This window comes from Bremia lactucae (assembly GCF_004359215.1).
Source record: "Bremia lactucae strain SF5 chromosome Unknown BlacSF5_NotPlaced_49_SHOA01000009.1_1371882bp, whole genome shotgun sequence".
NCBI classification, from domain to species: Eukaryota; Oomycota; class Peronosporomycetes; order Peronosporales; family Peronosporaceae; genus Bremia; species Bremia lactucae.
Window position 1 is genome coordinate 248,337 of NW_027152062.1, and position 12,821 is coordinate 261,157.

Here is a 12,821-nt window from a genome sequence, read left to right on the forward strand (position 1 = left end):
TATTTTTAAAATTAGATAAAAGGGTATTTTACACATACATTTACACCCTCCCCATCAGATGTTGACACCGGGTGACAACATTCGCTTCATTTCCTCTTTGAGGTTGGAGCCTAAACAGCTAACCGCTCGGTTGTGCTTTCCTTTCCTTTGTCTTATGACAATCAAGCGTGAGTCACAGACTCTGAGCACCTTCCTCGACGATGAGGGAGTGGTGGACTTTGAAAGTCACTCTCCATCAGAGGAGGAGGAGAAAGAGCGTCGTTTGCTCACGCCTTCTCCTCCGGATTTACGTCGGCGGGCCATGAATCCGTTCTCAGAACGTGGTGCCGCTGATGCCTTAACTGCATTGAGTTGAACACGGGACCCTGAGTCCAACATCATTACGAATCCGCTCGATGAAGAGCAAGAGCGGATAATCCTCATTGAGGAAAGAGCTCGTCGTCGAGCTGCAGCGATAGCGATAGCTAAAGCTCATAGTGAATATAGATTCACTCCGCTTAGTGCGGACGAGCGTCTCAAAGAGATAGCGGGTCACAGCTTGGGCACCTGGATCTCCGGTGACCCGGCGAAGACGCCGGAGGAGGTCGCTGCCTGCGACGCTCTTCATGAGCAATACCTTACGCCAAAGGTAATGACGCGAAGCCAGTATCTGACGCATTTACGTGATCAAGCCCGTGGGGGTTCGGTGACCTCCATGAGGAAAATTCCGAGAGTTTTGTTTCCAAACTAAAAAAAGAGTGGAAACGAAGTCTTATTTAAGAACTTGGTCCACTAAGCCCGTCGACTTCGTAATATTTGGAATATCAGACAGTCTGCAGATAGGGTGATGTTCGTTTGGAACGGAAGCTTCACTTCGATTTCGCTAAGCTTAAGGCCAAAGGCCAGTTACGTTCGGCATTTATACCACAAAACGATGAAAGGTCTAGCCGATATTTCACTGCTTCGGTTGAACGTGCAACCATGGATCGAAGCCGCACTGAGGCTATAGATCCACCTAATCTCACGTTTAGTGGTGGGAAGCGTCGTTTGACGCGAGTTGACCCTGAGCTTGGCGCTCAAAAACGTCAACGACGTACGGGCAATCATGCCGAAGAGGTACCTCGAACTTCAAGAGTTTTCAGAAGAGGAGTACCCTAGCCACTTCAACAGACACTGGTATTGACCCTTACGACGACGTCTCTTTAAAAGTTTCATCCATGAAACTGAAGGTTCCCCCGCGCATCAGGTAGCGCGGGAGGGGGCCGAAATTTCGGCGGAAGCATTTGATGCTCTACGGCGCGAGGTGGAATTTCTTCGTGAGGTCCTTGCTCGGGTTAAGAGCTCTTTTCAGGCGGTACGGGACCGTCTTTCAACGCTGGAGCGTCAGCAGTCTCGTTTAGAGGGCCAGCTGGACATCCTGGTGAGGATGCAGCAATCTGCGGCACGACCGCCTGTCTCGGCGCAAGCGCCTTCAAGTCCACGTGGGAAGGGTCCCGATATGGCTTAAGCAAGCCAACGTAGAATACTGTGTGTGCGCAGCTTGCTAGGAAGGTTTAGCGTATAAGCTAGGCCCTTCTTGGCCACGACCGTAAATGGTCCAATAAAGCGCGGGCGCAATTTGGTCTTGAAGACCGCGGAAACCAAGATAGCAGGTAGGGTTTTAGTGTTTAATAAAACTCGGTCTCCGACCATAAAGGAATTAATACAGCTTCTGCCTTTGGCATCTGCTTGTTCTTTTTGTTTGTCTTGGCTATCAGCCATCGTATCCCTTACATGCCTCAAGACACTTAATCGCGTCGCGACGAACTCGCTTACTTGTTTCCGAACGGTAACAAGCCTATCGACTAATTCTCCCCCACCAAGCCCTGAACCAGGCAGTGGTATCGTCAATGAAACGCGTGGGTGGGTGAGACCGTTGACATAGAACAGAGTATAGCCTGTAGAGAGAGGCATGTACAGCGTTATTTAACAAAATATTCACCACTGGGAGCATTGAGCTTCAGCGTTTTGGTATCCGAGCACACACGTTGCGTAAAACGTCTTCAATGACGCGATTGACACGTTTAGTTTGACCATCGGTCTGCGGATGGTCCGCAGTGGACATACCCAATCTAGTACACTCGGAAAATTGATTTCCAGAATTTATCCGTGAAACGGGGGTCCCGATCAGAGACAATTACCACTGGCAAACCATGTTGTCGAAACACGCGATCGATAAACAGCTAAGCTGTACCCTCTCCATCGATGGAATCCGGCACGGCCGCTAAGTGAGCCATTTTGCTCAAACGGTCAACAAAGACCACTATACCGGAGTTACCGGCTGAATCTTTCGGTAGCCCAAAAACAAAATCCATACTAATGGACTCCCAGCATCCTATGGGGATGGGAAGACCCGCCAGTGGCGCAGTAGCATGTGCCGAGGGTTAACCCGTTGGCACGTTTCGCATGTGCGAAGATATGTGCTGACCCATTTATAAAGTTTGGGCCACCAATAACTCTGGCTGATAGAGCCGTAGGTCTTTCCTCTACCGAGATGACCACCAAGGACAGTATCGTGTGCCTCATGATTCAGTGCTCTTTAGAGCTCGTAGCAGAGCTACAAACTGTTTATCCTGGGTGTAAGCCAAACGGATTAATTCAGTAGTAGGCGACATTATAGTCATTAAATGAGAGAACTCATCATCCGGCCTGCGTGATAACGCATCGGCCAAAGCATTCTGCTTGCCGGGTTAATACTTTACCTCGAAGTTCTATATCGCGAAAAAGGATAGCCATAGAGCCATTCTCTGTGAGAGATGGGGCGACTTTGTCGCCGTGCGTAACGACGCGTGATCTGTATATAGCACAAACGGCTTAGAGCCAAGCAGATAAACTCTGAATTAGACGAGAGCATACTTCATAGCAAGCAACTCTTTGTCATGAACTGGGTAGTTCTTCTCCGCAGCTTTAAGTTGTCTAGACTCGAACGCAATAAAATGTTCATGCCCATCAATATCTGTTTGTAAAAGAGCACTGCCAATGGCAAAATCTGATGCGTCACAGACGACACTGAAAGGCCAATTTGGGTTTGGCAGTGCCACAATTGGGGCATGGATAAGACTATCCTTATCTGCTTGAAAAGCATTATGTTCGGTGCTAGTCCAGCACCATTCTGTATCCTATTTAAGGAGATTAGATAATGGCCTATCCATATCAGCGTAATTTTCGCTATATTTGTGTAAATAATGGCGAGACCCAACCACTAACGCAAATCCTTTTGGTTGTTAGGAACCGGCCAATCTACTATGGCTTTAACCTTAGCGGTATCCTAAAAAAGGAATTTTGTCTGCGCCAAAAAGGCATTTAGATGCATTGGCGTACAATTTATTTGTGCGCATACACTCGAGCACTGCTAGCAAATGGTCTAAATGGTTTCCCATATCCGAACGACCCTGCTCCGAACGACGATGGACAAAAATGTCATCGAAATAAGTCTGTGCATAACCTCGATGAGGGCGGAACAGTTGCGTCACTAGACGATTAGATGTTGCCGGGGCGTTGGAAAGCCCTTGTGGCATAACCAACCGCTCCCATATCATAACGCTTGGGGTGCTAACCGCTGTAAGCGGGATATCGCTAGCTCGCATGAGCAGTTGCTAGTAACCATCGACTAAGTCCAATGCACTGTACATGGTACATCCCACCATATTGTTCTGAAGAACATCCTTTCTAGATATGGATGTGTGTGCTGGTATAGTGGCAGCATTAAGCTTATTTTATAAGCATGTACAGTGCGCCATTTACCATTTGGCTTTTTGACACAAAACGTCGGTGACGAATGAGGAGATTTGCTCTGTCGTACCATTCCCAGCCTCGTGCTTAGCACGGAAAAAAATGTCATGACGTCACACTGCTCCCTTGGTATAGGTCATTGTCTTGTGACACAGTATTTGGTTTCCGAAACCAAGTCAATTTCATGACGAACACCTCTATTCGGAGATAAAACAGATGGTGGATTGTTACATACCACAACTTGGAATTCCTTGATCAAGGAATAAAAGGGATCCGTAGGATCTTTAAGGATCGATGACCCATTTCGCGCACTAAGTGCAGCTTTTTTGTCACCCAAGACAGCTTCGATTAGAAGTGACGATGAGTTTAACTCAATTGTTGGTCGAATGAACACCATCTCAGATAAGTCGCCAGCCTTTAAGGCTCGGCCGCACTCATCAATAGACATTTCGTCTAGCTCTAAAAGAGCATGTAACGAAGGGATTGCCGCAACGCTAACTTCTTCCTCAATGTTACCGGTTACACCTTTACAAGCGTATGTAATTGCTCACTCGTATCACTTTTGAGGGCATACACGCTTCGTGTCCATCTGGAGTGGAGACAATACACCTCTTAAAAGCCGGGACATTCACGTCCCCGAATTTTCCAGCCTGTGTTGGTTCTATACATAACATGGTGTCTAATTTGACATCCGACAAGGAGTTAGGTAACTCAACTTCCTTATCCAGCGAACGTTTGCGTGTCGCTCCACGTGCGTTAGAAGGGTTTGACACAAAATGCCCTGGCGAACCGTCTATAGTGTCACTATTGACACTCAGTATGGTGCCACCTCGGCCGACCACACTCGGTGGACTTAGACGTGCCACTCCACGTATCTCGGGGATATTGCACCCTTGAGGTCCTGGCGAACCGCCAACAGTGTCACTACTGACACTTAGTAGGATGCCATCTCATCTCAGGGATATCGCACCCTCGATGATTCGGCCTTTAGGCCAACAATGCTTTCAGCATTCAGTGAATCGTTATTACAACGAGTGTCACTCGACGGAGTACGTGCCGTTCAACTTATTTCTGCTGAGTCGGCTCAGAATTAACGCTTTTAACACTAGAGTTTATTAACTCAGACATGCCAATGTCTAAAACACTGACAGACTCATTCAATGATCCGCGCCAATAGCGCTTTTGTTGCCTAGCAAAGGTGGGTTCATGACTCTCCAAAACTTTGCTAGAAACATTACGCGTGGCGCCTAAGGTCTTACACCTCCAGTCGATACATGGCTCATGGTGTTCTTACCAGGCCATACCAAGGATGAGATCATATCTTGAATCAAAATCAAGGACGAGACAGCTTTCCATACTGTCAAAGTCCAGAAACTTTATACCTAAGTTCAATGGGAACAGTGACACGAGTCCCAGTCGCTAAGCGAACAGTGATTGTATCACCTTTATGCGCTTTAAGCGCCTCAACGTATTGTTGACTTCCTTTTAAGGGAATGGCGTTGAGCATAATTGCAAGACGCTCCTGAGTAAATTAAAATTAACCACGGCTTATCAAAGCCCTTTACAGTCGCTCGAGCGACTAGCAAGCCAGGCTTGTACTCTCGCCCCGTGCCATTAAGCACCGAGCTAAATGGGGCTAGGCTCTGTTTATTCTTACCTCCTGGAGGTTTAACAGAGCATAGGTCTTCCCAGTAGGGCGCCCCGCATCTACTAAGTATCGACGTTTTCCGCACCGTACCAGATCTCTGGTATAGGTCGGAGTTGGAGCTCTTTCGAGCTTTACCCGAATTTCGTAGGGGGCAGGCCAGACGTAAATGTTTCGTGCTTCCGCACATATAACATCTACGGATGGTCTTATGCTGTTACACAGCTTGAAGGGCCTCTTCCCTTTTTTAACGAGGCTTACATCCATGGGTTACGGTCTATTAGACGGTACTTATGTGCTCGAAGAGCTTGTATAGTAAACAGGCGTGCTAACGCGAGCAGACTTAAAGTCGAACTCGGCGCGTAGCGCTATGGCAACTGCCTCTTCGAAACTAGCAGGATGAGACCGGAATAATTCCGTCCGGGCAACGCCCTCATTGAGACCACCATAAAGATTGTTACTACAATTGCTTCCTGCACCGGGTCTTGATGCATAGATGCAATGATAGTTCTTAACTCCTGGACAAAGTCCTAGGGTTCTTTTGCCCTGTCGAGTCGCTAGGAGCCGTGCTCGCATGCGAAAAGCCTGATCAGGCGGTGCAAAGATGCGGGTCATTTGCTGCTCCAGCGAATCCCATGAGGGAAAAGCGTCGTTAATGGACATGCTGCACGATAGTGCCCACTCCATGGCTCTACCTCCAAGTTTGGAAATGGCCATAGCCACCTTGTGCCGTTCTGTTAAGAACAAGCGGAATCAATGGACATTTCCATCTGCTTAATCCAAAAAGGGAGATTTTCTCCCTTTATTTATATATTTAAATCTAAAGAACCTTACCCTAGCTAATTTAAAATAGATTTTGGCCGCCAAATTAATATCTGGCGGCGATCACATTTGTTACCCATTATAAATGGGATTTAAGTAACGAACTATTTTAAAATTAGATAAATGGTATTTTACACATAAAGTAAATGTACCACAACAACGGTTCTCCAACCGATGTGCCCCATTGCATTCTCCCTCTCGATGCGGCTGTTCTATTGGTTAATGCATTAATTATTTTTAACAGTCAATACCACTTAAATCCTTCTCATTATAAATATCTTTTCTTTTAATCAGACAAGCATCAAAACAGAGGGGTTCTACTGTATTCAGAAGAAATCTGTAAGCACCAAAGTCGTCACTAAATTCGACGACTTAAGTAAACTCCTTTGTTTATGCGATATTATTGTCTAAGTCGCATGACGCACAATTGTAGTGTAGAATATTTACTCCATACTATATAACTCTATTGTCGAGTCTTTGTCAACTGCAACACGGGAATGGGCCGGAAGGAAAACTGCAGCACTTGTGCCGTCTTCTATGTCAACATCTGCACCTTGCAAATGAAAAGGTGATAATAATAGTCAATCATTGTGTAAATCACATCGCCCTTGATGCTGCTTATGATGGTTTGAGAACATTCTTTGAAGGCTTCAAAAATCGGTTTGTTAAGATTAAGTTCGCGCATGACGAGGATGACTCTTGACCCCGTTAGGAGATGTTGAAGCCCTACGGTTATGGTGGTGACTGGCACGCGGCTTCACATATACTTTTTCTTCTGCGGAATCGGTTACGTCTGGAGAGCTGTCGCAATCATTCTCACTTAAGAGCACACGGCGCGACATTTTGCCCGAAGCACCGTCCTGCAGACACTCAAATTCCATCTCCTGTCCTTCCTTAACAATGTCGTAAATGTTGCTGACCTTTTCGCGCGCGAGCTCTGAGATATGCACAAAACCACGCAGACCAGCAGAAGATTCAAGAATGGCGCCAAAATCCATGATCTGCGTCACACGCATGGTGTAGCGTTGCCCCTGACGAAAATATAATGAGCGGTCGTTCCGCAAGGTTTGTCGGTCATCGTCACGACGAGTGTCGTTGCCTTTGCTATTGGGGTAGCTTTCGCACTGCCCTGACCTAACAAAATCTGTTTGAAGCCAAAGACGAGCTTTGTCCGCATTTTCGGCAGTCCCCACGACACGCACGATTCCTTCTCGGCGATCAACTATACTGATTGAGACGTTGAACTGCGACTCAAGATTGCGAATTTTAGTGCCACCTACACCAATAAGAGCTCCAATCAAATTCGTGGGAATCACGCACTCCATACTCACGTTCGGCAGTGCGCTGCCACAAGAATTCAAAATATCTCGTGGCTTAGCAAATCTATTGCTCATACAACGCAGTATATGCAATCGGGCGAGCTGGGCCTCGCGCAATCCTTCCTTTAAAATGGAAAGTGGCACTCCTTCTGGAAGCTTAACATCTAATTGCAGCGCCGTCACACCAGACGTCGTACCAGCCACCTTAAAGTCCATATCACCGTAATGATCCTCGGATCCAAGAATGTCAGTAATTAGCTGAAAATCACCTTCATTGATGCTCTCCTTGTGGCCTCTTAACGCATCACCAGCAGTAATGAGACCGATAGCGATACCAGCAACTGCACAACGAACTGGAACACCAGCGTCCATGAGGGCCAAGGACACACCGCAAACTGAAGCCATTGAAGATGACCCATCCGAGCCCAGTACTTCTGAGGTCATGCGAATAGTGTACGGAAACTCGGTAATTGATGGCAAAATAGGCAGCACGGCCTTTTCGGCTAAGGCTCCATGTCCAATCATACGTCGATTAATCCCGCCAACGCGACCAGTTTCGTTCACACAGAACGGCGGGAATTCATAGTGCAACATAGCATGTTTGTATGGTGTGGGAGCGTCAAGCTCTGCATGTTCGCGAGCCTCGTGAAGAGCACCCCGAAGACGAATCCCACGCTCAAGAGGCCCTAATGTCACGGAGCACAGGGTCTGCGTCTCTCCACGCGCAAATAAAGACGATCCGTGAGCCATTGGTAGTACACCAGCTTCCATATCAAGTGAGCGCACAGTGCGAACTGATCGACCATCAAGTCGCGTAATTTTGTTATTTTTTGATTCCGAAGCAACGGTCAGAATACGCTCACGAAGCACACGCTGAAATGTGTCATGAGCCGCACGTTGGATGGCAACTTCGTCTACAGAAGCACCAGTGCAAGCACAATGTTCACGCAAACCGTTGATAATAGTAGCATAGACTTCACGCTCTCCCTCTTGACGAGCAAGTTTACCGACATGACCACTCTCTATAAAAGCCTCGGCTTTCGCACGCCCTAATTTTTCCGCCATACCCCACATTTCTGTCGAGACGACGACTGGTGAGTACGTGCGCTTTGGCTTACCGTGCTGCGTCGCCACTTTTTGTTGCTCTTCAATTATCGGAATTATACTTTCTTGTGCTAAATTAAGCGCTTCACTTAGACGTTCTTCAGAAACCTCGTCACCTGAAGCCTCAACCATAATGGCGTGATGAGCCGTTCCTGCATAAATCATGTCCATCGTTGCCGCTTCACGCTGCGGCGCGGTAGGGTTGACGAAAAGGTGCCCATCGATTTCAACCACACGCACACAACCAATCGGTCCGTTCCATGGGATATCAGATATACTTAATGCCGCGGACGTCGAATTGACTGCTACCACGAGTGGGTCGTTGTTGGGATCGTACGACTGTACGGTTGCTAGCACCTGTGTGTTTTCGCAATAGTCGCGTGGAAAAAGTGGTCTAATTGCGCGGTCCATTACTCGGGACTGCAGCACTTCCTCGTCGTTACCCGTATACTCGCGACGATTTTGGTTATCCGGAATAAGACCCACAGCGTGTGACTTAACGCGGAAGTCTACTGTGAGTGGCAAGAAGTCACGGATTGCCGGGCGGCCACTAGATGACAAATCACCGTTGTAATCGCCGCTGACCACCGTGGTGAGGAGCACAGTACGGCCACACGATGCAAGCACAGCCCCATCCGCGAGCTTAGCAACTTTTTTTACGGAATACGACGTGACGTCTAAGCTTCGTACGAATGTTTCCTTATCCACGTTTGGCGCTTCAGAGTGAGACAGACTTGTAGGCTTCAGTTGCTGCTTCGGTTTATCAGTTTTTGTGTCCTTGCTATTTATTTCTGACGAATTTGTCGATCCAAAAAACAGTTCACGTAGACCAAAAAATGTGCGATGCTGCAGTGCTGGATTGGCACAAGCCACGCGGCATCGACTCGCAGCACAATGGCTGAGCGCTGCGGCCGAAAAGCGGCTTGCGGCAGATAGCATTTTGATCGAGTGGCCTCAATTCTGTTGTGTTCACCACACAAAATTGTTGTTGGCGTTGTACACACAACCTCCAGTCAAGCAAGCGCTCATCAACTCAACTCCCCCCTTGCCCAAGAATTCTTCGAGAATTAGGATGGGTACACGTGTATACGTAGGCGGCCTTCCACGCGACGCTACCTCGCGTGAAATTCAGGATGGATTCAACCGCTACGGTCACGTGTCTAACATTTGGGTGGCACGCAACCCACCTGGCTTCGCTTTCGTGGTGAGTTGAGCTGCATCTTCCTCCGCTCAAGGGCTCGCCCGCATGATGGCAGACGTTTCCATTACATATCTTCCTCCATATACTTTTCCATCCGCTTCGCCGCTTAAGAATTTGACGGAAGAGCGGCACTATTGTCGGCGTGTGTCAAGCAGTTGGCGGCCACCGGTGGTAACGTGTGCATATTTTATATATAAGTGAGAAAAGGAAAGTATATCACGTCCATTGTGCCATCATGCTGCGCTACGCCTCGCCTCGTGCGGTGCCCTCACGCCTATTCATCAATTCGAACCAACGTCTCTCCATCGTCGTCCTCTCCGTTCGTGCTTCCTCTAGGACTTTGAAGATCCGCGTGACGCTGACGATGCTATTCGCTCCATGGATGGTCGCGAGTTTTTGGGTGGTCGGTAAGAATAAGTATACCGAAACTAGCTGTTTGTTTATTAGGTTACCAGTTATATCGTTGCCCAGCATTCGCGTGGAACTCGCTCGCGGCGGAAGCCGTCGCGATGGTGGTGGCCGTCGAGGTGACGACGAACGATTTGGTCGTGGTGGCAGCGGTGGCGACCGTGTTGAGCGCGGTACATTGGTCCATTTAGCTGCATTTGTATGTCGTTGCACTAATCAAGAAGCTTCTATTCGGACATTATGCGCTTTTAGGCCGCAATCCGCCTCAGCGTACTGATTTTCGTGTTCGAGTGACGGACTTGCCGCGTGATGTTGACTGGCGCAATGTTAAGGACTTCTTACGCACGGGTGGTGAAGTCACCTACTGCAACATTGAGGCCGATGGCTCGGCGTAAGTAATTTCAATTTGGCGTTGTAGTGGGTGCTAATGTGTGCAAATGGTTTTTTTTTGTAAAGCATTGCTGAATTTCAGACGAAAGACGATATGGAAGATGCCGTGAAGAAATTGGACGACACAGAGTTTCGTGGCAGCTACGTTCGCGTAGCTCCCGAGGGAGACTCGAGTCGTCGCTCGCGCTCGCCTGCCCGTGGCCGTTCTCCAGGCCGTCGTTCCCGATCGCGCTCTCCTGTCGGGCGTAAAGATTATCCTCGCCGCTCGCGATCTAGATCGGCTTCGTCTGTTCCGGACCTCCCGCCCAAGAATACGAATTGAGGAGTACGAGACCTGTATATTTGAGGTTAAAATCTCTCTTATACATACGCGTTATAGACAGAGGGGCAATCTTGAGCTTATAATGCCGGTCTGGCAAGCACGAAGTTTTTTACGATTTCCTAATCTTTCTTCCTGATTCATTATTTAAAGTGAAGCTATCTCGTGAGCTCATTGACAACTAGAAAAGACACTCGCAGCAATTATAAGAAACATCTCTGAGAGAATAGGGTACAGAAAACCGGGCTCTTTGCGTCCGTTGCAAATAGTGAGCACAGCAAATATTAGGGCAGCATACTCTTATTTATCTGGAGAAATTCGAGATATTATTGTACATACATCTCTCACTCATGCATTTAACACTTGAAAGTATTTTAGAAACCAAACTTTATTAAATGCTGCGCAAAGTCGATGGGACACCTAAATGTCCTTGCGCTGAAGACCTGGAGGAACAACGTAGATATTAGTCGGCCAGGCTAAATATGCGAAAGTTGAGACATATGTACCAGGCGGCAGGGACTGCGTAAGCTTGTCTGCCTTTTCCGTGTCTGTCACGCAAAGCGTGTAAAGGTACTTGGAGCAGCGAATTTTGAATTTGACAACCTTGTCGCTCTTTTTAATCTTTACAGAACGGGCATCTTTTCGGCGTGCTTTTTGTAGAAAGTCACGGATGTCGGTAATCTGCTTGGGCTACCAACACCACATTAATTGTTATCGCAAGCTCTATGTATGATCCGTGCTTAAACCATTCGGCGATGCATGCTCTACCGCTACGTACCATTTCGTTGCGTTGGGTTTCTAAACTTAATTGAACAGTTTAAGCAAACTATGCTTCATCGATTGGTCGGGAGCATCTCGAAAATGATTCGTTTAATGAAAACTTTCTAAACGATAATAGTTGGCTAAAAATTAAATATAAATAAAAGGACCGATTGGGTACAAGCGCATCACTTAAACTTATTAATCTTGCTGAAAACCTCAAAAATCGGCTAAACAACTTACGTCTGCAACATACCCTTGCCTTAAATCCTCGTGAACTAACATGTGAAACATTTAATTTAGCAAGGCTTCTCTATAAAGTAGTAAATAATTTATTACGCTGTGCGTATTTAGAAATTTGTGTACAAGGAAGTTAATTGTGGCTTTCTGGTACCATTCAGGGTTTATTTGTGCTGGACGCTTCCGTCACAATTTGTAACTATAAGGTTCCGCCGCAATTATTAATATTGTGTGGTCCGTCCTAGACGTATGAGCTAATGCATATTTGAACGCGATAGAGAGTGATTAACAGCAAAACTCCGGTGTCCCGTTACATAAATATCATGTCTTCCTACGTAACGATCTTCCATCTACCACTGACTTTATTATATTAATAACAAATTATGTATAGCCCGCACAATCGCGTCTTGTGACGATTGGCGAGGTTGATTCAAACTTAAATCAACAAATTAAAAGAACTAATGTCTTATTCCGACAATATTACCAAATTTAATACATCCAACATGAACATGTTGGATGAAGAAGGAAGGAGTTTCAAAGCCACTCAAGGAGGCTATCACGCAGCGCTTGAAAACTCACTCATTTGAGCGACCTTGGATGGCGATCGATCGAGCGCATAAGTTCGGTCGTAGGCGGGCCAGCCGTTGGCGCCATGCTGTTCACTCTGTACACAGATGAACAACATGCGGCCATATCCGAGTTCATACATTATGAACTCGACACGGCCCAGAAAGAAGTAGTCTTGCTTCACCAGCAAGGCTCTCAACACGCGGAGGTGTTGAGAGAACAGGGTGCTCAACAGTTCGAACTGTTAATACAGCAGCATTTACATGCTGCTAGCGGGCCGACGCTTCCGCGTCGACC

The 12,821-nt window shown here is 47.2% G+C and overlaps 3 protein-coding genes across 3 annotated transcripts; 1 reads left to right on the forward strand and 2 right to left on the reverse strand.

Moving 5' to 3' along the window:
- Positions 1 to 6,888: 6,888 nt before the first annotated feature.
- CCR75_005148 (uncharacterized protein) lies at positions 6,889 to 9,579 on the reverse strand (the record flags this gene model as incomplete). Its single annotated transcript, XM_067963231.1, has 1 exon — positions 6,889 to 9,579. One exon carries the CDS (start codon positions 9,577 to 9,579, stop codon positions 6,889 to 6,891), a length of 2,691 nt encoding a protein of 896 aa, XP_067820033.1.
- CCR75_005147 (uncharacterized protein) lies at positions 9,333 to 11,705 on the forward strand (the record flags this gene model as incomplete). The annotated part of the gene is made up of 7 exons (XM_067963230.1): positions 9,333 to 9,376; positions 9,493 to 9,844; positions 10,178 to 10,248; positions 10,313 to 10,422; positions 10,502 to 10,640; positions 10,706 to 11,404; positions 11,468 to 11,705. The coding sequence occupies 6 exons, from the start codon at positions 9,333 to 9,335 to the stop codon at positions 10,959 to 10,961; spliced, it is 972 nt and encodes a 323-aa protein (XP_067820036.1). The 3' UTR covers positions 10,962 to 11,404; positions 11,468 to 11,705.
- Positions 11,379 to 12,011, reverse strand: CCR75_005146 (uncharacterized protein; the record flags this gene model as incomplete). Its single annotated transcript, XM_067963229.1, has 4 exons — positions 11,379 to 11,401; positions 11,465 to 11,648; positions 11,737 to 11,761; positions 11,974 to 12,011. 4 exons carry the CDS (start codon positions 12,009 to 12,011, stop codon positions 11,379 to 11,381), a joined length of 270 nt encoding a protein of 89 aa, XP_067820037.1.
- Between the last annotated feature and the right edge of the window lie 810 nt (positions 12,012 to 12,821).